Source organism: Apostichopus japonicus, chromosome 14, assembly GCF_037975245.1.
Source record: "Apostichopus japonicus isolate 1M-3 chromosome 14, ASM3797524v1, whole genome shotgun sequence".
Classification (NCBI taxonomy): domain Eukaryota; kingdom Metazoa; phylum Echinodermata; class Holothuroidea; order Aspidochirotida; family Stichopodidae; genus Apostichopus; species Apostichopus japonicus.
The window spans coordinates 1,553,677-1,581,298 of NC_092574.1; the positions used below are offsets into that span (position 1 = coordinate 1,553,677).

Below are 27,622 nucleotides of genomic sequence, written 5' to 3' on the forward strand. Positions count from 1 at the left end.
AAGCAAAAGGTAATATATATCTTATGGAACATTGAAGCAATTACAATCAGTCCCATCGGTTAACTTAATTGCAATTAAACATATATTTGATCTACATACACTAGCAAAAATAAGAGCAACATCAGAAACTAAACCAAAGTGCAAAGACAAGCTAATAATAAGATACTGATACTTGTGATGATAAGCAATAAGAGAAGTACAACTTTAGCATAAATTACAAACATTGAAGCAACCTCACAACCTCCATACAAGCAATGATATATATCTCTACAACCAATGATGTATATCTCATAAAACATTGAAGCAACTTCACAACCTCCATACAACCTCCGTACAAGCAATGATAATATATATCTCATGAAACATTGAAGCAACTTCACAACCTCCATACAAGCAATGATATATATCTCTACAACCAATGATGTATATCTCATGAAACATTGAAGCAACCTAACAACCTCCATACAAGCAATGATATATATCTCTACAACCAATGATGTATATCTCATGAAACATTGAAGCAACTTCACAACCTCCATACAACCTCCGTACAAGCAATGATAATATATATCTCATGAAACATTGAACTAATTACAATCTGTCCCATCAGTAAACTTAATTGCAATTACACATATATTTGACCTACTGTACATACACAAGCAAAAATAAGAGCAACATCAGAAAATAAACCAAAGTGAAAAGACAAACTAATAAAAAGATACCGATACTTGCGATGATAAGCAATAAGAGAAAAATAACTTTAGCGTCATAGTAATAATTAACATTGAAGTTTAGTAGTTACAAACATTGAAGCAATCTCACAAACTCCATACAAGCAGTGATATATATCTAATGAAACATTGAAGCAACTTCACAACCTCCTTCCACCTCTATACAAGCAATGATAATATATATCTTATAAAACATTGAACTAATTACAATCTGTCTCAGCAGTAAACTTAATTGCAATTACACATATATTTGACCTACATAAACAAGCGAGAATAAGAGCAACATCAGAAAATAAACCAAAGTGAAAAGGTAAACTAATAGTAAGATACTGATACTTGTAATGATAAGCAATAAGAGAAGTACAACTTTAGCATTAATAGTAATTATATACACCTTGCCAACTTTAATACCCATTGTCCTTAAATGAGAGAAAGTCTACACTGTAAAATTAGTGGAATTTTCTGGATATGGTATAGAATAACTCATATATGTAGTACTTTAATATGTAGTACTTAATACACATTGTACTTAATATATGTATCTTTAATGAATACTGATGACAACTAATACTATCCTTGGGTAAAAGCCATCTGCACACAAACCTATATACACAGCATTTATACCAATAACATCCTATGGTCCTTTCTTCTGTTATTTATGAGACAAGCGATACAATTTTATCCACTCCTTCTTAGTTTGAGCAATTACTTTATAGGGAGCAATTTAAAACTGTCATCATGAATCTGCATACTATTTTCAGTCTGTAAATATACTGCATACCTTAACACATGATACTACAGTGTATGTTACTAGGATATATTCAACAAAACTGCGAAACTAACACTTGTGTTGATTTAGACATTTTATATATTTATATAAAGAAAGGTTCACAATGATATTCCAATTCAGCAAAAGCTGCTTCACTGCATATTGATTCAATAGTAGATGTATTTTGTTAGTTTGAGTAAGAACAAAGAAGCTTAAAATACTAAATATTGGATAAAGGGATCTGATTTTGTCCCTCTCTACACTTTAAAAATAGTGGAATATTCTGGATATGGTATAGAATTTCTCATATATGTAGTACTTAATATGTAGTACTTAATACACATTGTACTTAATATATGTTTCTTTAATGGATACTTATGACAAACCTATATACACAGCATTTATACCAATAAACAACCTATTTTGTTAGTTTGAGTAAGAACAAAGAAGCTTAAAATACTAATATTGGATAAGCGGATCTCATTTTGTCCCTTTCAATTATTCCACATTGAAGCCAGATGTGTGCTCTATCACTTCATTAATAGAACTGTATGAAAACAATATGAAATGAATGTAAAGGAAAGACAATTTAAACATGAAAAAAAACAATATGAGAACATTTATAGACTCTTTAAGAATAGTCTGCTTAAACTTTGAAAGTAACTGATCGGCTGATGACTCGACAGATGTTTAAAGAGTCTCTTCTCTTATTCAAACTTAACAACCACCATTGATCCTGTTGGTCATAAGTCATTACCATGGCTACTCATCACACGATGATCAAATCCTTGATTTTCTCGGCCATGGTTGTCACGCCAGGTTCTTGCATTACCAGCTCATGGTTCCCTTCAATTAACTGGATGTCAACATCACCATTGCAAACCTGAAAAAGACAAATGTTGAAATAGTATGTATGAAGCAAGTGCATAACATTTATTCAGATCAAATGTGTCCACCCATATGCTATATACCATATTTTCATGCTATGCTATTAAGTATATATAAGGAAGTATGACCTTTATAAATATTTTGTTTTTATTAAAAATGTTCACACTGCCACTACAAGTGGTTTGAACCAGGGCATGAAAGAACCATATGGAGTGATGCAATACAAAGTCATGCCAACTGGCAGATGTGTTCAACTGGCTCATTTAACATGCCAACCTTATTGCCAAGTCAAAAACAGTACTTCCATTGGCCAGGTGGCTACTTTATCAGCTCTCCTATTGGCTAGGTGGCTCAGCTCGCCTATTGGCCAGGTGGCTACTTTATAAGCTCTCCTATTGGCTAGGTGGCTAGTTTATCAGCTCTCCTATTGGCTAGGTGGCTACTTTATCAGCTCTCCTATTGGCCAGGTGGCTACTTTATCAGCTCTCCTATTGGCCAGGTTGCTACTTTATCAGCTCTCCTATTGGCCAGGTTGCTACTTTATCAGCTCTCCTATTGGCCAGGTGGCTACTTTATCAGCTCTCCTATTGGCTAGGTGGCTACTTTATCAGCTCTCCTATTGGCCAGGTGGCTACTTTATCAGCTCTCCTATTGGCTAGGTGGCTACTTATCAGCTCTCCTATTGGCCAGGTGGCTACTTTATCAGCTCTACTATTGGCCAGGTTGCTACTTTATCAGCTCTCCTATTGGCCAGGTTGCTACTTTATCAGCTCTCCTATTGGCCAGGTTGCTACTTTATCAGCTCTCCTATTGGCTAGGTGGCTACTTTATCAGCTCTCCTATTGGCTAGGTGGCTACTTTATCAGCTCTCCTATTGGCCAGGTTGCTACTTTATCAGCTCTCCTATTGGCCAGGTTGCTACTTTATCAGCTCTCCTATTGGCCAGGTGGCTACTTTATCAGCTCTCCTATTGGCCAGGTGGCTACTTTATCAGCTCTCCTTTCTCTTCTATTAATAGCATCACAAATCAGAATGAGAAAGCATTTGAACGCAAATGTGTCAAACTTTCTACTTTACAAAGCATCCTTTACATATACTACAATGATTGAAGCACACATCATAAACCAATTGAAGTTACAATTAAACAATTTGAAGTATGCATAAATCAACTGACCTGAGCTAATCCATAGTCTCCGTTACTCTCCCCGTCAATGGCTACATTAGCTGTTTCCATAGCTTTTAGCAAGCAGATGTTTCCACTATACTTGATGACAGGATTGTACCTGCTGGCAGCCCAGAGACGCATAGCAAAACTTTTGGCTGAAAACATCAAGTCATTCTTGGTAACGTTAGAGAATTCCTCGGATAAAACTTCAGCAGCGGTTTCGAGGCATGAAGAGTATGACGGCAAGCAGAGAAGTTTGTCTTTCATCTGTGCAAGAGAGAAAAATAACAACAATGATGTGAAATAATTCAATCCATTTATCATGAAATGGTCAAACTAATTCCTGAAGTTTGCAAATCCATAACAGATTTGGATTTCTGATGCTGACTGTGTATCTTTTATGCCTTTAAACAGATTCACTTATGTATGATATTGAGTACTACAACAAGCTGCAGTATTATCTTGTGGATTAGTTCAATTTTCACTAAAAAGGAATAAATCCCTTACCACATCAAATAAGACCTGCTTCTGCATCTGTATATAATAGGCCAAGATTTGAACATCCATGACAGCCTCCCATCCATGAACTTTGACCTCCTCCTCCTTTGGTTCATACTGGTGCATGAAGTATTTCACCTGTGATGAGACAGACAGTGGGGATCCATCAATCAGCATCAGAGGTGATGCCAGGTAGTTCTCTCTGCCGGCAGCTTCCAGCTGTAGTGCCATCTCGGTCGCTACGGAGGCGCCAAAAGAGTAACCGATCAAGTGGCATGGCCCTGTAGGACTAATAGCCTCAATCTCAGCAATATAATGAGCTGCAATTGATGTTATAGAATCCATTGGTACAGAACTTGTGAATTGTAAAGCATAGCAAGGGTTCGTTTCTAATTTGGATGCAAGAATCCTGAACACATCGACTGTTCCCTCCAAAGGATGAATGAAAAAGACAGGGTTTTTGTCCTTGGTACCATTGGTAAGTTTCACAAGTGAAGACTTAGACTGGCTTTCTAATATCGATGATACATTAGCTAGAGGGATATCGAGAGATTTCTCAGCTGCTGATGATGATGATGAAGATGACCCTGGTTCAGGACCAGACTCTGTTCCATTTAACTCTCCAAGTTTTTTCATGGTTAAAAGTCGTATCTCTTTCATACTTAAGATTACTGAGAAGTCTCTTTCCAATGTCTGTTTGACTTCCACTCCCATCAACGAATCCAGGCCAATCTCCGCCAGTGTAGCATCCTGGTTCAGGGAGGAAGGATCATTGATGCCCAGAATCCTAGCTACTGATTCAGCTAGATTGGCTTTCTGACCTTGCGAGGAAGATTGCTTCTCCCTTTGAGCTCTAACGAAACAAGAGAGAACCGGATGAGGTTGAGAGAGGAAGAGGTCCAAAGTAGTCAAACAAGACTGGATCCTTTGAGCAGCACATCCTCCCACCTCCGTAGAATTGCCTCCCATGGTATCCATGACAACTCCAACATCACCAATCACACCCCACTGAATGGCCAAACCTGGAAGAGAACAATAAAAAACAAAACTCCTTGAGTTAAAGAGATGGAAGATCAACAAATGGCAGAGCATTGCATAATATGTATATATATGCATATTAAATTACAATGGACGTAATCAAATTGATGATATTGTATATACCTGGTAAGCCATCAGCCTTTCTTCTTTCACAAATCCTCTCCATGGAAGAATTAGCAAACCCATAGTTTGACTGGCCAGCATTCCCTCTTCCACAACTCACTGAACTAAACATAACAAACCAGTCCAGTTCTGGTCCACAAAGTTGTCTGGTTGCCTGGTCCAGGTTTACCGTGCCTCTGACCTTTGGCTTACAAACTACCAGGAAATCTTCAGTTGTCTGGTTCTCAATCAGGCCATCCCGTAGAACCTAAGAGGAATGGGAACAACCAAACTAGAATAGACTTCACAGATAACGGCAAAATTTCATAAGAAAAAGACAATGTAAAGCTGTTTTCTTTTCAAATCAAGCAACACTTGCACAGCATGCAAGTTTGACACATATTCCACCAGTTTTCCAATGTCTGGGTAAGTCCATACTTTTGTATGGATGAACTTTGAGCTTTTGGAAGATCAAGGCATACTTATGTTGTAAGGTTGATATACTGCATGTAATGCTTTGTGAATTACTGTCTATGGAATACATTTGTTAATATCCTCAAGATTGAAATGTTAAGTACTATTAATATACAATTGTTTATACCAGCATGCCGGGGATATTAAGGGTTCATTTCTTAATACAGTTATTATTATAACTAGCACAATGACATCTAATAAAGTACTTACAGGTATGTACCTTCTTGAAATATCTGTTCATTTTGCTTGCTGCTCTCAATATTTTCAAAGAGGGATGAAAGATTTAAAAAGAAAAAAAATGTTAATACTACTTACCATGGCAAGATTGAAGACTCCACCAACTGGTCCCATTACATTACTCTCTCTGATGAGTTTGATGGCCCCATCTTCCTCTGCAACATCCAGTTTTGACACAGAGACAGAGGTCCCTTTCTCCTGCCAACGACTGACACATCTCGCTTGATAACCAGACTTGATGCCTGAACGTGAGGTCAACAGCAGTTTCTTGCAGCCTGTGATAAGTAGACGCACAAATGATTACCGTTAATCATTATCCTCAGATATTATCAGGAAAAGAATTTGGATTATGGGCCAGTAGTATATATCAAGACTTCTAATCATATGATCAATTTATTAATGAACAAGTCTGCCCCATCTGTCTATTAAAACTGTTAAAGTTCAAACTAGAATCAACACATCAGGCGATCTAACTATTAGACATTACCTGCACAGGTTTCATGCAGGGTTTTAACAGCTGTTCTCACTCCACAACAATACTGAGCAATGTAACAGCATCTTACTATGAACATCAACAGATGAAATATCTTAAAACCAACCTCTTGATACTAGCCACTCAGCTAGCTCCAGTCCAAAACCACCGAGTCCTCCAACAATGATGTAGACCTTATCGGGATGGCAACTGTTTCTCAAAGTTACAGTCATTGCTTCATCACATGGAGAACATCTCACTTCATCTTCCTCTCCTCGAACCTGAAGGAAATTGAGACAATTTCACCAAATTATAAAAACATTGATTGTATCTTGGAGTGAGTATGGCCCAGACTTACATTGAAATTTACAGCAAAATACCAAACAATTGACATACATGACCTTCTGAGGAGAGGACATCAAGGTCATCATCACATATGAACTTGAAGCAGTAACTAGTGTGATAAACATTGAACAATGCGACCTTCATAGCGCATGTCACTACTAGTCACTAGTGAAATACCACTAGTGAAGCAATACCTGCAAACTGTCTATCATGTTCCTTTCATTTCTGGAATTGAGATGAAACAGTAAATACCTTTACAAGAACTTTTCCGATATGCTTCCCTTGGGCCATGAACCTGAAAGCCTCCTCAATTTCATCCCGATCAAAAGTGCTTCTACTCAGAGGTTGCACCACACCACTATGAATTCCATCTTTCATCAAGTTCGCTACAGTCGACCAATCAGGATTCCCCTTCTCCATCAGCCGATCCAGGTGAACTCCGTGGAAAGACGTATTCTTCAGAAAGATTGCCATTCCTAGTCAATCAGATAGGAAAATACATATATTTATGAAGGCACTTTTAACTAAAACTACATTAATAGACAAAAAGTGGCATGCTTTGTATATATTTAAACTGATAATTTTTCAGGTTTTCAAACAGCTGGGTCCACATGACCCCTATGCCAACATATCTCGCATATGCAGAAATTGTTAAATACTCTCGACATCATCAATTAGAATGCACATAGCCTAGTTGTAACATACCTAAATTTGTGTTCTGAGAAAGGTCATATTTGCCAATCTCTAAAAACCTTCCATGCATAGAAAGACATCTCAAACTTGCTTCAAGTTTTTCTCCAGCCAATGAATTCAGTACAAGGTTGACGCCTGTACCCTTCGTTTGTCTCATTACATGTTCTTCAAAACTTAGGTCTCGTGAATTTGCAAAGGCAACTTCTGTTAAAGCGGGAAACTTTTTCTTCAGGAATTCTCGTTTTTCCTTGGTTCCTACATAAGGAAGCAATGTATTATGAACAATTACCACAATACCAGAATGAAATGAAGATATTTCTAATGTGTTACTCTTTTCCACCCAAAGGTTAACCTTTGTAGCACACATATCTTTATCTTTGTCATTCATGAAGTGAATTTTAAAGTGATGATAGACAGCTTTGTACTTAATGATGAATTCTTCCACACACAGTTAACAGGGACAGAATCATTCCTGCAAGCTTTAGCCTATATTAACTAACATTACAACAGAGAAATACACTAATTGTATTATACTTGCAGACTTACCCACAGTTGTGAATACTCGGCAGTCATAACTCAAAGCAATGGCTATTGCTGCTTGTCCAACACCACCAGACCCGGAGTGTATCAATACAGACTCTCCTCTTCTAAGCTGACCTCTGACTACCAAGGCATAGTAAGCTGTACAATATACCACTGGTACTGTTGCTGCATCCTCCAAGCTCCAAGAATCAGGAATCTCAAACAGAAGATGGGATTCAGCCAGCACTGATGTAGCCAGTCCATTACTTGGTACTAAGCCCATGATTCTCTTGCCCTCTGGATCACGACCAGAAAACTCCAGTCCCAGAATGCATTCCTTTTGAGCTAGCTCAGCTATGGGAGAGCAGAATTAGCAACATGGATGTTAAACACCAACCAGGGTTACCTCTGCCCATTTATTCCATGTTATGCTATGCATGGTTACCTCTGCCCATTTTCCACATTATGCTATGCATGGTTACCTCTGCCCATTTATTCCACATTATGCTATGCATGGTTACCTCTGCCCATTTATTCCACATTATGTTATGCATGGTTACCTCTGCCCATTTATTCCACGTTATGCTGTGCATGGAGAGTACAGTTTTAAGTTTGCTTCCCTTCAATAGTCATTTTATAGTCCTGTCACATTAGGTATTCAAAACTTGCAGTATAACTTTATTTTCCACAAGACTACACAAATTTATATAGATGTCAAAATACCAAGTATATATGGGCATATGTCATAATAATAATTATAATAATAAGCAAATATTTATAGAGCGCTTTATGCAAAGGCCTCAAATGGCCATATATGTAAACATACTACCCTTTTCAAAGCTCATCGTGTTAACTGACTGCTTTGTTTTGGTCATAACATAGAGAGAGCTCAGATCAACTAATAGCTGTCTGCAGTCATGCAACAACAAATACTATCACCTATATAACATAACTGAAGGGTTACCTGGTAAAGCGTCTGGTGGTAGCTTCCCTGTTGCTAACATAATGTCACGAAAGTTGAGAGAGGAAAAGTACACAGAACATCTGCTATGGGAACAATCCTGTTGATCAGAACTGGTGGTCTGAGGTGACTTGATCCATCTCAAACTGGATAAATCTCCACGTGTAAGGACATTCACATAGGCATCACTGGTCTCCACAAACTGTTCAGCTAGTTTGGAAATTATAGATAGAAAAGTTATGATGATATTATTTGCATGAATGAGGCTGGAACATCCCACATATCCACATAACATACATATCCACATAACATACATATCCACATAACATACATATCCACATAACATACATATCCACATAACATACATATCCACATGAAATACAGCTCCACTAGATTTTATAGTTAAATATACATACATACTGATTGATTGATAGATATATACAAAGTCAGCATTAAAACTTTGATGTGCTATGGACGTATTTCAACATTTATAACAGTTATCCTAATGTATAGATTCATAATATCTGTTGATACTACAGAGGTCACCATATTAAATGATTTCATAAAGAAACATACCTAGCAGATAAAGTCACAGACATTTTTGAAATATATCAATTCATTTCAATCGAATAAAGATAACATTGAGACACTTTAACAGTTTGATTTGTACCAAACACACTTCAATAATAAAGATAGCAGATCTCGAATCTACACCACTCTCTGAATTAAGGCCTACCTTCCTGAAGAAACTGATGTCGATAGGATCCCCAGACACCACCCTTCTGGTAAACATTCATGACCAGATCCTTGCTTGATAAGGTTTCCATGGTGATAGATCCAATACTGATATCAGGCATACAGCCAGAACTGGCATTAAATATGCATCTGATGAGAACAATATTTTAATAAATAAACCATCAAACGAATAATTAAGGATTAAACATGATGGAGATGTTTTGGAACAGGAATCTGGGTTCAAATAATAGACAGAGGAGCATACATTATTTATTCTGTTTGTGTACTTGCTAATTTGTCGTTTGCTTTCTTGTGAATTTCATGAAAATTTGATTTCCTTACAAGAAACTCAAAGACTTTGGCTCTTTTCATATTTGTCTATAATTTTCCAGTAAATTTTCTGTTCTTCGATCATTGCAAAGACATAAACATATTTGCAGTTACAGAGAAAATGGTCCTTACTTTGAAAATAAAAAAAGGATTCCAAATTTCTACTACAGAATAGAATATGCTAAAAGAATGTGCATTGTTAGAGTAGCTTGGCAAAAATTTCTTTAATAATCATTCTACCTCTGCTTCCAGGGAATTCCTTCAACCGATGTACAGACGTTTAAACATAGAATGGTATAAAATAATCACATTAGATTTAATAAGAACAAATGTAGTATAATTCATCATCAAAACAAGTAAATGAGTGAATGGTCCTTTGCAATACATCAATTACTTTTATTATTATTTATAGTTATAGAGTTTATATTCTCACCTGATATTTTTACCTCCATCCTCTTGTCTCAAGCAGTTGACCATTCCAACAATGCCATTGTAATGCTGTCCATCTGCTACAAGCCAAATTCTACCAGTCTCTGTAGCGGGATCTTGGGATTTAACAAGGGCATCTTTCACCTCCTCGACCCAATCGTACTTCTCAGACGAAACCACGATGAACCTATCCTTGCTCAATGGGGCAGTATATTTCTTCCTACACAGGAACAGAGATGAGGCAACGTTGTCTGCAAAGACCGAGAGAAGCTCAAAACCAGAGTTTACCAGAAGCTCCTCCCACTGCTTCTGAGTGAGGTACACTCCCAGACTACGAACAAACTGCTCCTGACTGTGATTAATGCCGTTGATAAGTTGATCAAAGCCATGACGAATCCCGTGATTCATTGTGAGCTCATGAAGCAACAGAAAACCTGATCCGTCAATCATAGAGTGGATCTTTGCCAAGGAGTCAGAGATATTTGAAGATTGCTGAGCCAGCCCCCGAGTCACCACCAAGTTCATATTTCCGAGGCCGTTCACTTCACTCTTGTTTATGTCAAAGTGATGTGTTTTCACTTGGAGCGCTTCCAGATGGTCTGCAAAAGCACTTTTCATTTCTTCTAAATTAGGATCTCCAGCAGTGAAGTCGAGTTTGAGCATGGGCTGTGAGGCCATAAGTGGTATCACATGAGCAAACATGGTACCATTCCTAGCACCAATCTCCAGAACCTTCACTTTTGGAGTGGATGTATTTTCCCACACAATGTCCAAGCAGGTTTTCAATGGATGACTACGAAGCAAGGCGGAGAGCAGTTTGTCCTTAGACAACTGAATGGCATGTTGATCTATTAATCTTCTGACATCTATCAGGAGACCGTTGCCCCCCTTCAAATCTCCAATCAGCTTCAATACTTGAAGGTAGCTGCACTCCTCATCAGACATATACTTTGTCATCAAATCATCAATATTTTTTCCACCTGCTGGTTTGTATGAGAGACAGCTTTTGGGTACCTGGTTTGGGTAGAGTAATGCAAGCCTTCCCAGAAGGAATGTCAGATATTCTTGACAAGCATTGCCATACTCTGCTGTTGGTGTGTCTTGAATCGACATAGATGTCACACCGTAGGGGACGAACTGAACAGACTCTAAAGTTGTGGTTTGCTGGATTTGTCGTCGAGGTGCCACCGAAGTGTGAAGACCAGTAATCTCCACACCTCCTGACTTGCACGTACTCAAAACAGTATCCACGTGAAAGGGGATTTCTGAAGAGAAAGTAATAAAAGACACTCACCATTTGGCAGATTATCTCTTTTGTCTAATAGAATGCACATGTTTCTGATATTTAACATTAATTGTTTATTCAAATATTTCAAACAACATTATGTATCAAGTATTGAAAGTATAAGAAATCTAATCACCTGTTACTTCCTCATCTACTGCACCAAATGATTCGAGATGGAAGAGAGGATTGATCCGGATAGATTGTATCCGAGTCGGTAAATGAAGACATCGGCCAGGGTTGTCTCTACCGAGGATACTTGCTTGTAGCAACGTATCCAAGAATGTCACCCAGTTACCATTCCACTCAAGGGTACCACTCGAACCTAATAATAAATGAAATGAAGTAATTAAATGTTGGCATTATGAAAAGAGAAACTAAACAGACAACATAACAGACAAGCTAAACATTTATCACAAAATGACTGAAACTTAAGAAACAAAAATAGGGAAAATATAAACTTGTGTGGATGATTTATAGTGTGTCCTCAAAGGCCCTATACAGGCTCATCAAATATGGAATTATCATTGCTAAATTTTGGATTGCTATTCGCTGCTGATTACACAGTGATCATGTTCAATTTCTTTAAAGCTGACAGCATGGTTTATACCAATCATGTTTGAGGAAGAGCGACATCTTAAATAATCTGTTTCTGTTCCACAGTCATATTCCACGAATCCACTTACCATCAAATTCACACACTATTCCAAAGGTTTTGCTATTGAAGCTTTATGAAGGTTTTCTTTCCATCTCAAAAGATGCAATTATTTAAGGACAAAACAACCACTTCACATCTAATTCTGATATTCTAAGCCTTCACTAGGCTAAACTGTTAAGTGTGCTGCATGAGGTATGATAGGTCTACTCTAGTGGTGGGTGTTGGTGTTGATAATTAAGACAGATGATATGTAATGACTGTTTGTTATATGAGATTATGAATCATTAAACTATCATAGCACAAAGGATGGGGTGCATTAAAGGCAACACCAGGCTTTGAATGATAAACATTTCAAAGAGGTTGCCATGGCAACTGTTTCATCAGCTTTTAGACTTCAGTATAACTCACCATCATTTCTTGCCTGTTTGATCCCTTGAAAGAATGGCCCGTAGCCGTAACCAAGGAGACGGAAGTCCTTGTAGATGTCTTTCCTTTCCAGTATGATACAACCATCTTCTTCCTTCATTGAGCTTTGCTTTTCTGGAACAAACGGTTCCTCTGGGATTGAATACTTGCCAGAAACAGTCAGCTGATCTCCTTCACTGATCTCAAAGCAATTAGTAGCAGAAAGAATCCGAACTTCTAGAGTCACAGTTCCTGTCCAAAAGGAGGTACAAGCATATATATGAAACCTTACATCTGACAATCCCAAAATGTGATTTTTAAAAATGTGATTGCAAAATACACGAGTTAACAACTTTAAGGTTCATTAATGATATCTGGAAAATGTGATAACAAAATTTATTTATGTAGTGAAATTTTGAATGCAAGGAAATATACCAAAGTTCTAGACTTAAGTCGCACCTTTTTATTTATTTGTTTATCTATTTGTTTATTTACTCACTCTTGCTTAAAACAATTCTGCTACATGACAGTCTTACACATACAATAGTTTTTGTCAACTTTCTAAACAAATTAATCCATTTCACTACAACTTGCACAGAAATTCACATCATAAAACTTTTACAATATTAAGAGAAGTCACTGTAAACTATCCAACCACAATAAACAAACCAACAGAAACTCTTTCTAAAACTGATCATCGGATTAATTTTCAGGGAGACAACGGACAAATTTTGAGTCCAAGGAGAGGTGAGAATAAGTGGAGTGGTAGCTTTACCTCTACTCTCTGAATATTATCACCAAGACAAAGCTGTTGCGATCAAGTTATCAGTTTATTGATCTAGCAATTCTCCTCCTCATAACTCACCCCTGGAAGAAGGTTTGATAAACTTACCAGATTGTGGAATAATGGTTGCTCTGTGAAGGGCAATATCTTTAAATTCCACCACCATCTGCTCAGGAAGCATATTGTGCATGCGAGCTAATGCTCTCCAAGCTAAGGTCACATAGCCAGTGCCTGGGTAAAGAACCCGTTCATCCATGGTATGATCTCTAATGAACTCCTCTGCACCTCCTTCAGATGTGTCTGGCAGAAAAATTTGCATCAAAAGGTAAATATGATTACTTGGTAGAAAGGATTTATTAAATATGAGAAAATAATATATCAAACATATTTTGAAACAGAACAAACTAATTGCAGAGCTGTCAAATTTTAACCCTACAATGTAGTTCTCCTAACATCTACATAGTTCTAAACACACAGTAACATAACAAGACATTCATGATTGCTGTATTGATCTCAAACAGGAAAGAGTAATTTCATGAACTCAAAATGGCAGAGCAGAAAAGATGTTTCCATCTGGTTTTAATTACAGCTTGGAACAGCACCACAGTAAACCATATCTAATGGGCTAAACATATGACCATAAAATTGTACATGCATTCAATACTTTTACCAATGGATCAGTTAATTATAGTATACCCTTGACATTTCTGATGTGACTGAAAATGGAAGAGAAATCATCAATTTTTTTATTTATCATCAACTTACCAATTTCGAATGTTGTTACAGAAGGGCAACTGCTACCAACTTTGAGGAATTCTTCCGCAGTGGGAACATCCCAAGACATGGTGTGGTCCCACTTGATACCAGGGGATAAAGTTGTGGTACCCACTCCTAAGGGATACTTGACTGGTGGGTAGAGCTTGTTCAAGTCAATGTTCATTCCAGTAGCGTACAATTTACCGATGTTACAAAGGAAGTACTTGAGGTTGTCTTCCTCTTTGCGGTTCATCAATGACAGGAACTCGCAGTCTGGATGGAGAGTCCTCTTCAGGATGGCTTGCATCAAACAGTGTGGAGCAATCTCTATGGTGATGGCGTTGGAGGGTATCTTCGATAGACCGTCATAGTAAAGTACTGGACTAACCAGATTGTTGACCAGGTAAGACGCACCAGACCATTTGGCCCTCTCCGTATCCCATAGTTCCTCTGGGTAGGAAGTGCTAATCCAAGATGATGACCGAAGGGTGCGAGTCTTGATGACCTAGTATCAATTGAAATAATTAATTTCAGTAAATTAAATTATTTTAAAGAACCTTACTTTAATTTATATTGTTATTCACCCCTACCTTGCACCTTGCATAACAAACTTTTTATACACCTTTACAGTATAGTGTGTAGATTGCTGTGAATGCTGAAAGTATTCTGCTCACCTTCTCCAGCACACGCTGAAGCTGTGGGGCAATGGCTGCCATATGGTGTGAGTGGAAGGCAACACCAGATGAGTCAACTGTACGTGCAAAAACACCTTCTCTCTCCATTTCGTCAACAAACTTGTTGACCGGTTCTTCATCCCCTGAGATGGTAATGGTATCCTCTGCATTATGACATGCTGCTACTACTCCAGCAGGAAGCCTTGTGTTTACCTCTTCCCATGTAAGACCTTTAATGACAAAATGTCATATACGTTTTGTCATGGCAGTAGGTAACAAATGAGTCGATACCATATATCTTCTTCAAGCTGCAAAGTATACCTTTTAAGTGTCCCTCTTAAATTAAACCCTCACATAACTTGCATATATGCCAACTAGCTAAACTGCTGAACTTATCGAAGAATTTCAAAACATTTTACCAATTGCGGCCATGGCTCCAGGAGGTAACTTTGCCTCCATGACACATCGCCCTCTCCAGTATGCTGCCAATAGTGTTTGCTCCTCTGTGAGACCCCCATCAGCATATGCACAGCCGAGTTCACCCACGGAGTGACCAATTAGCCCGTCTGGAGTTACGCCAAGGTCTCTCAGACAGTTCACCAAAGCAATCTGAAAAATAAACAAATTAAAGACATTTATAAGCTATGAACACCAATGTTTATGCATTTGATTTTGTTTGTTACACTAGTGTCTCTAGTCTTAATTTGTCTTTCCAAATATGAATAGTATCAAGCTCTGTGCCAGTTTTATGACTGGATGTGATTTTTTTACTTCCTATAGTTACAGGAATATGTGAATGCATGGTTGCACATTAGCAGAGGAAGTTATTACATTTATACAATTGTGTTACTGACATCAACATTTCCTTGCATAAATTTGGTCTAAAATCTCCATGCAGGCATTCTGTGTGGAAATACAGTTCTTTTAGAACCATCATCTTTAAAACTTTACATATCACAACAATGCGATTTAATTTTCCTAGTTAACTGAACCTACAATCAGTATATTCTTTGTCAGCAGAAATAAACAACAACACATTTGCTAACCTTGTAGTACTACAGTATCTGAAAGATGGTTTTAATACTCATCAATTCTGATGACAACATTGCACTCAAAACATGTATGCCTTTGATATGTTTTTTCTGTGGATACAATTTGCCCACATGAACTATTAACATTAATAAAATCCCACAGCTATTACATACATATCAATTATCTTACCTGTGTGCTGGCAATGGACACAAATGACTTGGTAGTGTTCTTCAGCATATCTTTGGTGCCATTCATTATGATATCTAACAAATTGATCTCTTGATCGATTTCTTCCAGGATATTATGACATCGATGAATTGACTTCTTAAACGTCTCTAGAACCATCAAGTCTTTACCCATTCCAGGCCACTGAGATCCAACTCCAGTAAACACATACCTAGGACAAAATGAATTCACAATGCAAACTGGCCTTAATTATGATACCATACATGCATAGTAAACACATACCTAGAGCAAAATGAAATCACAATGCAAACTGGCTATCATGATACCATGCATGCATAGTAAACACATACCTAGAGCAAAATGAAATCACAATGCAAACTGGCTATCATGATACCATGCATGCATAGTAAACACATACCTAGAACAAAATGAATTCATATTGCAAACTGGCCTTATGATAACATGCATGCATAGTAAACACATACCTAGGACAAAATGAATTCACAATGCAAACTGGCTATCATGATACCATGCATGCATAGTAAACACATACCTAGGACAAAATGAAATCACAATGCAAACTGGCTTCATGATACCATGCATGCATAGTAAACACATACCTAGAACAAAATGAATTCACAATGCAAACTGGCTATCATGATACCATGCATGCATAGTAAACACATACCTAGAGCAAAATGAAATCACAATGCAAACTGGCCTTATGATACCATGCATGCATAGTAAACACATACCTAGAACAAAATATAGTCACAATTCAAACTGGCTATCATGATACCATGCATGCAAACCCACTATCTGATATGATCAATGCAATTGACCAGATCAAAACATATGGGATATTTCAGTTACTGCAAAGTATTAAACATCTAGAGCAAGGTGGACAATTACAGCTCTGCATTGTGGAACGTGTAATCATTTTTGCTTACTTACATTTGATCTAATGTGGAGTATTGATGAAGTGCAACCAATGGAATCTAATCATCAAAGACTGTTTATCATAATTCCAGCCAAAACAAAACTAACAAGGAAGCCAGGCATTGCATGCAGTAAAGCCTAACTTTCCTGATACGAAAATAAACTAATCTGGCTAATCTTCAGCAAATGTAAAAGAAGCAGGGAATGTTCAATTACCAGATTGGTCTTCCTTCCTTAGCAACCAACTTCTTGACTTCTATAGCACTGCTGACACCATTGACTACTTTGTATCCTCTGTATGGTAAGCCTTGGGTAGGCCCATTGGCCACAAGATTGGTTAGGCTGTGTGCACCACTATCTGCAATGTTGTCTGTCAAATAAGTGAGATTCTCCACGACACCATCCTCAGTCCTTCCAGCGCACACCAATAACTTCGGAATCGAAGATGTCACCATCGGCTTTGGACTTGTGAAAGGTTTCAGAACGAAGTGAACATTGGATCCTCCGAACCCGAAGGAGCTTAGCCCGACATAACCACCATTGAACTTAGTCGGCTCCACCACTACTTTCATTGTCCCATCCTGCAAGCCTTTAATGTCAGGGTTTGGTGTATTGAAGTGAATATTTGGAGGAATGATGCCGTTGTTGAAGGTCATCAATACTTTGACCAAAGCTGCCAGTCCTGATGAGGCTTCACTGTGTCCCATGTTGGACTTAACAGAGCCAATCAAGAGGGGATTGTCCTTGGACCTATTTTGACAGAACACACTGTGGATCCCATTGGTCTCTTCTGGGTCCCCCACTTTAGTGCCAGTACCATGGGCCTCAAAGTATTCCACATCATCAGGAGATACATCGGCTTGTGAGTATACCCTCTTCAGAAGGCTTTGCTGAGACTTGCCAGAAGGGTATGTAATGCCTGCAATTTAGATATGATCATATGGATACCTTATATTACTTGATGTTGAACGTCTTAATTTAAAAATAAAACAGACGGTATTTGTGAGACAGAACATCTGTCTTACAACAAAACAGCTTGCAACAAAAAGACCAACTAAACCTAAAAAGCAATGCATTGCTGGCTGTGATGACTGCTGCTTAGCCAGGGCGTGATTGACCTATTGGCAAACTGGCTCAAAACCAATGCACCGTTGTGTCCTAAGCACCACAGGTGTCACCGTCTATAAGTGTCGAAGGAGTTGATTTCCTCTTGGTCACAAAAGTTACTAATTCTTCCAACATGCTAAGAGTGACACTTCTGTCAAGGCCCAGTGCAGGTTGGATCTATGAGCCAGTAGAAATTAATGCCTCAGTCCTGTTTTTAGCCCACTATTTATCTAATAGTTCTCATGAAGCTTAAAACTGAGATGACATCAACAGCTTTACACAGTTTATGGTTACAAACATCTTAACAATTGCTTGTCTTGCATACTTAGTATTTTTCACTGATACTGTAAAAGTGAAATATTACCACTGCAAACTTGGTACCATCTCAATTGACAAATATAAAATATATGAAAATTAATATTTGACAAGGTATATAATCTCTCTTCGATAAGACAATTTTAATAATCACAGTTTTGCAGATTTAGTGCCATTTATTCCAAATGAAATAAATTTAAAGTTATGAGTTTGACAAGATACATTTCCTGTTATTACAGATGATACTCATGAAGAAAATGAGAATTTTCAGACTTTTATAGTCTTACCATTTTCGTATTCAAGTTGCTAATACATCCCTCCTTCACACCATTATGTCAATCACTAGCATTATCAATGCTTTAAAAGTACTTTTATTTTGGCAAATAGTTTGTAAATTGCAAGTCACCTTGGATAATTGCAGTACAAAAATCCAGCCCCCATTAATAAGCTAAGCTCCCCCATTAATAAGCTAAGCTCCCCCCTGTGCAGCATCTACAAGGGACTGATTCATACCTTGTTCTTTGAAGCCATCAGTGTTGGTACCGGAGTTGATCAGATATCCATAGCCCCTTCTAGACAGAGATTCCTTAGTTATGTACACTGCAACGATAGCCTCGGATCGACAATATCCATCACCTGTAAACGTCAAAAAAAGATGAATTTCTTTGCTTGCCAAAAGACAGGGAATCTCAATTAGTTTAATAATACTTGAGCATCCATGAACCTCTCATGTTGCAGTAAGGGGTACATGCTTCAAGAGAAAGTCTCTCTAACTTCAATTGATGATTTAACTTATCATGATCTATGACCCATAAACAGACATAAACATAACTTTATTGCATACTGGTTGTGTTTCCCTTGCTTTCATATCTTCTTCAAATTGTCAATAACCATGACTAACCTGAAATATCAAATGACTTGCTCTGACCATCTGGTGCTAGAACACCCAATTTGTTGAATTGTGAAGATGACTGTGGCTTCATTAATATGCTTGTAGCACCTATGATTGCACCGTCACACTCTCCACTCCTAATGTCCTGCAGGGCATGGTGTAGGGCCATCAACGCTGAAGAACAAGCTGTATCCACACTGTAACTTGGTCCTATTAAATCAAACAGTTAATTTATATCAATTTGTTTTTTAAACCAGTGTACTGTATATACATATTAATACCAGTAAACCAATATGAGTGGTGGTTCCTTACCGGACTTGATACTGGAACATTAAAAGGTATACTGTTTTGTCTATTGACAACACAATACTTGCACTCACATGGCAAGTTACAGGTTTCTATATGGAAGCTATTAATTGATTAAGGGGGGCCCTGGAGAGGGGAGATTGTGTTAATATCTTACACCCAACAGTCTCCATGAAGTGAAATTAGTGTACAGCATTGGCATATTACACACCGAAGCAACTCTCTGTGCTAGAGAATATTTGCAATGCTATTTGAAACTATTTTCAAGACAGTTTAAGCAAAAGAAAATATAGAACAATAGCATGACTTTTGCTACTTGTTTTTATGAACAAACAATAGTGCATCACAAGACAAACATAAAGCAATTGATCTTAACTTGGCAATTCTTCAGTTGGCAGTTAAATTGACCATAATGTAGTAGCAAGGGAAGGGATAGATCATAATTAATTTTGAATGGCAGGAAGTGTCCTTACCATGGAGGTCAAAGTAGAATGAAAGTCTATTGGCAAGCATTGTTCTATTGGTTCCTGTAACTCCATATCCATCTTTTGGCTCAGGATCATTGCAGAAGGCTTGTACTGCTTCAGACATACTGCAACCGATGTAAACACCTGTCTTAGAACCACGCAATTCTTGGGGATGAATTCCTGCAAATAAAACATTCAAAATAATGCTGCTGCTTCTTTGAGTTTACTAAATGATGATATCTGAATTAAGTTTGTAAATCATGTTGAAGATAGCAAAGATTTCAGACTTTAGCTTATCCATCCAAGCAGTGTATAGTTTATGCATCTACCCTGTCTTCACTGATAACTTATGTCATGAAAAAAATATAAAAACATTGTTCATAGATAATCTGATAAACATTCTGGTTCTTGCAAACTTTGCACATTTTAGCAAATGGTTTACAAACAGGCTTACAAAATAGTTGTCTGTTTAAGTAGGGGATCTTTTCCATACTACAATTATTAGAGCCCACAAGTATACTAGTTTAAGAGAGGAAGAAAGGAAATTTAGGAAACTTCAAAAACCTTTAGGAAATTAAGTTACCTTGATAGAGTGGGCAACCTTACAGCTAAATTGCAAGTACAATTTTTTTTTTGGGCTTAAGTGTGTATTCAGGTTCTCATGAATATCCATAGATGTTAAAGCATTAAAATTCTCTTGTCAGGGTACAGTTTGCTTATTTTTATTGATAATAACCTATTAAGTTTCATTACCTGAGTCCATAATTGCTTCATATGAAACCTCCATTAGCATGCGAAGTTGAGGGTCCATCATATTTGCCTGTTTAGGATGCACACCAAAAAATGACGCATCAAATTTGCTCAGATCATTTAGTTTTCCATTTCTTGGAGGGAGACCAAAGATACCTGCAAGAGATGTGAAAAGCTTCGATGACAAACTTACTTGCAATATTTACTCGCAAGTTTATTTCGATTCGTTTATACTAGCTAGCATTCAGAGGAAACCGAAATTGCACTGAAAAAGGACCATGCAACGTAATTTCAAATGCTACAGTTTGCCTGCAATTCTGGACTGCATGAACTAAAATTAAAGTACCTGGTTCCCATCTTCTGTCATCTGATGTTACGAGGTTGTCTTTGTTGATTAAATGCTCCCAGAATTCACTCAGATTGTCTGAATCTGGCAGACGACCAGACATCCCGCTCACAACAACCTGAGTGTCTGTCTGTCCACCCCTCATCTCTTCTGCTTGGTGATGTACTGCTTTTCAAAGTCACTACAGAAAGAAATACAGTTTTGGATTAGCCAGGACTTCAATTTACTATACCTCAAAACATATCAAAGTTTCAAAAGATTAGATACATGTCAACATGGTGTATCATTCAATTTTGATCCTGTAATTACAGATTGCAAAGTCAACCCAAGGGAGAACAGTTTCTATGACTGTGGCTGATAATCGTAAATTATCTTTTTATTAAAATATAAAAACAAGAACCTTTGTGTGGAGCAGTCAATACAATTGTAAGGACAGTTTCAGGGGTTTGTTTAATAGATACTGCATTGTTACAGTAAGTCATTCTGTCCCTTATAAATTATAGGCTCAAAGAATTGCTCAAGCGGTTGATGCATCACAGCAAACTAAACTAGCCTTTCACAATAAACAAGTTAGTTGGATGTTCCTACATTCAGAAATATATATGGCAAAGTGATTGGATCCCCTGAGAGGATAGACCCTAACCTCTCCTCTCCTGTTCAAGGGAACTCTCCATTTTGATTGGCTTATCATTAACATTTATGTGATGATTGCATGGTTACAAGGTGTGACCATTGTGCATATGAAATCTGTCCCTCAAACCTGCTAGAACTAGTCTTATGGCTTGGCAAATTGCAATGAATACAGTGTAACTATAGGCCCACCATATTTCAACCTGGAACCTACAGGATTGGGACTGTGGGAGTGGCCCTGTAAATATTAAACTAGGGTGGCTGTACTGGTGGGTATAAATATGGAGGACACATCTTGAGGTATTAAGAGCTACTGAAGGTTGAGCTCCACAATAATTATGTCACTGCATCCTCCCTAAGTATTCTTCATTCAAAGTCGGCTATATTATGGAATGAAAATACTCTACTCATTATCAAATGACTGAATATTTCCCTTCATTAGGCCTGGACACATTGACACGACACAACTCAAGGACATGACATGTCAAATGATGTGGGCTGCAAATATTGAACCCTGACCATGTTTCAAACCTTGTGGGAAACCCTGCCCAGTACCCATTTGACAATGTTCATATAGGATCATATTTAAAAAGTAATGTAAATGGTAACATGGTAAATGCGTGGGTACATGAACTTTCATATACTGATGCCGGTATAGTGCAAATACAAGAAGAGTTTTAACCAGAAGCTGCAGGCGGCTAAGTGATTCCTTGCCACACTTAAAATGAAATCGTTAGTAGCCTAGACTCATCAATACTTCCGGGTTTGAATATTGTTAGTTTTGGTTACCTCGCAAGTCGCATGTAAACAAGTGTTAATACTGTATAGGCAAGGTTGTTTTTTCTGAAACAAATAGTTATGAAACTCACTAGTGCTGAAGAAAGTTACCACTCGATCATCTGAAGGTTTGCTCGAAAGCCGAAAATCCAACCAGGAGCGACGGGAAGAAACGACAAAACAAGCCATGATATACTATACTTTATGTCCTATCTAGTTCCACGAAACATCAGATGCTGTTGTAAAATCAGCTGTGGTTTTGCAGTAGCACCAACTTGTTTTCAAACATTTGTTGACAAATCACCCCGCTATAGGGTGCATACTCCATATAGAGCAGGGTTTCACTAACTTTATCCCCCCACGAACCACTGTGGATGTCAGAGTTGTCCAAGAACCCCCAATTTTCGAGACACGATCTGAGTCATTATTATACTATAGGCCTAATACGCATAACAGTGCTTCGTAAAAGATCAAGTTCATAGAACGTGTAATGAAAAATGAAAAATGAAAAATGCTCGCCCGGTACGGTACTACTATGGCAACATATGCGTATGGAACGCGAAAAGAGTTTGTCGATACAGTAGGTACGACTTTAATTGTACATTACTAAATTATGATATATCAGATTTTAGTTCACCAAAAAGTACTCTAGTTTTGACTTTCAGAAACTTCTCACGAACCCCCTGGGATGGACTCACGCACCACTGGGGGTTCATGTACCCCAGTTAGGGAACCCCTGATATAGAGTCTATATCAGTCCGTTCGAGTGTTCTCCCATCTCAGGAAGAGTGACGAAAAGCCGACAGGAGAATATCTGTTTCATATGTTATCAAGGACTTAGACACAATTACTTAGAGACCACATTATTTACATTTATTACGATTTAGTGTGAATCAATGGTGCAATTATTTGAAGTATATATGCTATATAGGAGCAAAGGCGGTAAACAAAAATCTGCACATTTACATGAAGTAACAGTGGTGTGGGGTCTAAAGCGGCAGTCGGAGGTTGTTTTACATCCAGCCAGGAAAATTTAAACTACTGCTATGGGGTTTCAACCTCACGAAAAAATGAAGAGTATTAATCAGCACAATTTTGCAAGTAGAGCTGACTGTAGACCCAATTTATAGTCTAAATATCCCTCAGCATGTACCACTTGACGTTTATTTTTTAAATTTAAAAATTTTTGCATCGCAACGGGCGGGTATTTTAATTAAGAAGAAGATGAATGGTGGTTTTCCGAAGTTGAAATATCCGTACGAAGACGGAGTTAGAGATCTGTAGTTTGTTTTGTCAGGACTGTATACTAAAAAAAAACCTATACGTTCATATTCAATATTAATTTTGACTTGATCTTGTCACCCCCCCCCCCACAATCTTCCGCAACATTTTAGTTCAAGGTTAAAGTAGTAGGCTACCCTTTTCATAAAATAGGCCTATGAGCCTCGTTTGGTAATATTGTGCCCTTTTAAAAAATTTGTAGTAAAAAGTGCCTTTTTGGAGTAATATTCGACAAAGAAACACACAAAGTAGAACGTTCCTTCACCATCATGCCCCCCCAAAAAAAACTTACAAGCAATGGTACTCACTCAGCATATTGACAGATGTGTCGACGACAAATATGACGATAATTAATGTGAATAAAGCAAGTGCAAGGCTGAACTTTGACAACAGTATAAAGAAATCTTCCTAGTATAAACAGCAGTTTCCATTACAAAGTTACAAAAATGTCGTGTCCGAAATATTACTGGAGGCAATGCAGAACATTTATACCATTTATTAATAGAGTTATAAAAATGTCTACGCCGAAACATATATAGTTATATTCAAAGAAAATTCTCTCAGTATTGAAATAAAAACTTCCAAATGTATTTGCTAACATAGATTCCGTATCATAAATGATACTTCTGGATGCAAAGTAGAACCGTTTGCAATAGCTATGAAAATACGTGAGCTGAAACTTACCTGTAGAGCCAAAATTCTCCCAGTATTGAAACAAAACCTTCCAAATCTGTTGTGTTCTCTCAAACTCACAAGATTCCTTTTATAAGGTTTGCTCACATGTAAATGATTATATCTACCGTACACTGCAAATAGCCACGTTGTCCTATCAAAGTTATTTCAGGATATATAAACATATTAGTCGTTTGTTAGTATAGTGTAATCACACTTACAATAAGAACACGGCCTTGCCAGACTATAAAGTGCAGTAAACAAGAAACATTGAACCAATCAGCGACTCGCTTTTCCGATTTGCATATATAGCTCTAGCGAGGTTGTCTGTTCTCGAAGGTCTTTTGTTTTTAGCTGCTTAAGCAGCCCTCCTATCTCAAGAAAATCTAGATATATGTTGATTAGCTTTTGCCTTTATGATTAGCCAACCAATCAACGACATATTGAAATGATGCATATCGGTTCTTTGCAGCGTATAGCTGCTAGCCTTTCCTGTGAACTTAAAAGGGGTCAGATACCTGTTCCTTAATCTACCTTCTATGACTCGTCTCTGCGTGATCATGAAGAGGTCCATGCGTGGATAGATTTCTAAAAGCAATGTTATTAATTAATTGTTGCATGTTCGATACTCATAATCATATGGTGGGTGGGGGGGGGGGGGACACCAATGCAGGAGGATCGCCGTTCTGGGGGACGGGTCTAAGGGGAGGGGTTTACCAAAGGGCGTAGGAACCGGGGCGCTGGGGGCACCAGCCCCCCCCCCCGTGAAAAATATGGAGGGGCGGAAGTATCATTCCGCCCCCCGCTTCGCAAGTCAGAAAACCCCTTTTTCATTTCCAAATGAGAAAAAAATCTCATTTGGAGCACCAAATTGCATCTAAGGCCAGGTGAAAATGCAAAATTACTTACAAAATGGAGTGGGTGTTGAAGTGTGCTATATTGCACCAAATTGCATCTGAGGCCACCTGGAAATGCAAAAAAAAATCCAAAGGGGAGGGGGACACCCCCTCCCCTTAGACCCCTCCCCCATGCCGGCCATCAGTCTTCAGCCCCCCACTCAAAAGTACCTTCCTACGCCACTGGGTTTACCCCTCCCATACCCCTCGCCTTTGGAGAAATTTGTGCTGATCTCAGGGGCCTTAGATGCCAAGGTGCAATCTTTTCCATCTGTCCCCCCCCCCCCCCTATACATTTGTATTCCATTTGTATACAACCTTTTTTTTTATTGAGCTATAAATTATGGAAAATTATGGGGGAGGGGACCCCCCCCCTCCGTGGCTACGTGCCTGGCGATACTGCAATCCCGTATAAGAATATCATACATATGCAAGGATCAGCTAATCTTTCTTTCTGATTAGCAAGAAACAGGCGGACATCTATACAAACGTTGAGTATTTAAATCAGATAGAATACCCAACCACAACCTATAAGTGGCTATTATTAAAGCTATAGCGAGTGTCGCGGTTTGTGCCGTTTATTGTAGGTTATATCCTCAGTAACAATGGAATTGTTGACGTCTGACAATAGCTATATATAGCGTACCAGTATTGTTACACTTTTAACAAAGTTAGTACTTGGTTTGTCAATTGTGACATTTGGGCAAACGTCTTTTTGAACTTAAATTTTCGATAAGTAGGCCTAAACACACGGAATCAAGTGGCAAATCAAAAACCATCCGTGGTGTCAAATATATCAGTTGTGTCTCAATGTATTACAAATTTATCAGAGTTGAGATTGAACTCATGAGTCTTACGTAAGCTTCTTTGGAATAATGGATTGTTTAAACAACGGTGAGCTCAACAGAGGGGCTGGTGTCACAATAAAGCATGACCGAATTTTCTGAATTATAAGATAATTTTGGGCGAAAGTGCCTCCCAGATCACTGGAAATGGCACTTCCCAGGCCTTGTATATGTTGCATCTAAGCATTTTCTATTTTGAAATTACTAGCGATATCATAACAAAATTATACTCACGGGGAGGGGGGTCGCCCCCCCCCCCCTTGGCTACGCGCCTGTGTGTGGAAGAACTACTCGAACAGCTATATAAGAGAGTTTGAAGTTCCCTGTGGAAAGTCACAAACGTTAACGCTTGTGCAACAAAGATCTTGAAGTGAGACCTTTTACATCCCACTATCCCTTTTCTTTCATGTTTAACTTGGAAAGGTGAATCTAGGATTATACAAACGAGGGTTAGTATTGCCTTGTTGAATCCGACTTTATCCAGGGAGATCTGCATGGGGGTCGTCCCTCAGAAAACTGAAAGGACGTCAGATATAGTGCATTCTATGGCATATGTAGGCTATATCTTAGGTCTAAATAATTAGGTCTACAAGCAAGGTTGTTCTATGATAACTATTACTTCTGGGTGGGGTTGAAAAGGCGCGGGGTCCATCCCAGCTAGGAACCCCCCCCCCCACCCCCGGATTCGTGCCTGAAAAGTAGACAGTATTGTAACACACAAACCAATACCAGTGCATCATTATTAAATAATAATAATAATGAGATAATTGCTAAATATTTTTAATATAAATTTTTGTTTATTTTCTGGAGTATAGCAAAGAAGTATTAGGCCTACTTGAACCATCTGTGGTGTAGTGTGTGTTTTGATTTTTACAAGTTTTCCGAGTCTTTACCAAAAAGAAAATGAAACTAACAGAATAAAGCATTCAAAAGTATACATACCAAGTACTTTCTCCTTTTTTCTCTCTCTCTTTGATAACTGTAAATCCAAATGTACGCAAAAACATCAACGTTGAGCCTTTTGAAAAGTGACTCCTTCCAATGTGTAAACACAGTAAGTTTTCGCCATTGCACAGTATCTGCCGTAGAGCCGTATTATAAGTGTGAAGAGAGGCGGCGTGCCTTAATCAATGTGTATAGGGAGATTCCCAACACGCGATGGCGTGATATCGGCTGATCGTGCCACATCACGTACGATCGAGCGTACATTCAAATTCCTATAATGAAAGCATG

General features: G+C 38.1%; 1 protein-coding gene across 5 annotated transcripts; it reads right to left on the minus strand.

Moving 5' to 3' along the window:
- LOC139979426 (fatty acid synthase-like) lies at positions 1 to 27,622 on the minus strand. 5 transcript variants are annotated; one of them, XR_011797154.1, is made up of 27 exons: positions 24,661 to 24,816; positions 21,289 to 21,469; positions 20,946 to 21,098; positions 20,199 to 20,372; positions 19,429 to 19,629; positions 19,041 to 19,163; positions 17,322 to 18,024; positions 16,170 to 16,377; positions 15,368 to 15,557; positions 14,949 to 15,178; positions 14,284 to 14,779; positions 13,627 to 13,818; positions 12,738 to 12,986; positions 11,811 to 11,996; positions 10,394 to 11,654; positions 9,632 to 9,780; positions 8,899 to 9,105; positions 7,959 to 8,288; positions 7,425 to 7,667; positions 6,972 to 7,195; positions 6,502 to 6,655; positions 5,981 to 6,177; positions 5,213 to 5,459; positions 4,061 to 5,073; positions 3,563 to 3,820; positions 534 to 2,383; positions 1 to 383 (listed from the first exon to the last, which is right to left on the minus strand). XR_011797154.1 is itself a non-coding variant. In XM_071990196.1 (26 exons), the coding sequence occupies exons 2-26, from the start codon at positions 21,431 to 21,433 to the stop codon at positions 2,270 to 2,272; spliced, it is 7,647 nt and encodes a 2,548-aa protein (XP_071846297.1). In that variant the 5' UTR covers positions 21,434 to 21,469; positions 27,332 to 27,622; the 3' UTR covers positions 504 to 2,269. The 5 variants fall into 5 exon arrangements, 3 of the variants coding, with proteins under 3 accessions (XP_071846297.1, XP_071846296.1, XP_071846299.1); XR_011797155.1 differs by lacking the exon at positions 1 to 383 and having other exon boundaries at positions 504 to 817; positions 871 to 2,383; XM_071990196.1 differs by lacking the exons at positions 1 to 383; positions 24,661 to 24,816 and adding an exon at positions 27,332 to 27,622 and having other exon boundaries at positions 504 to 2,383.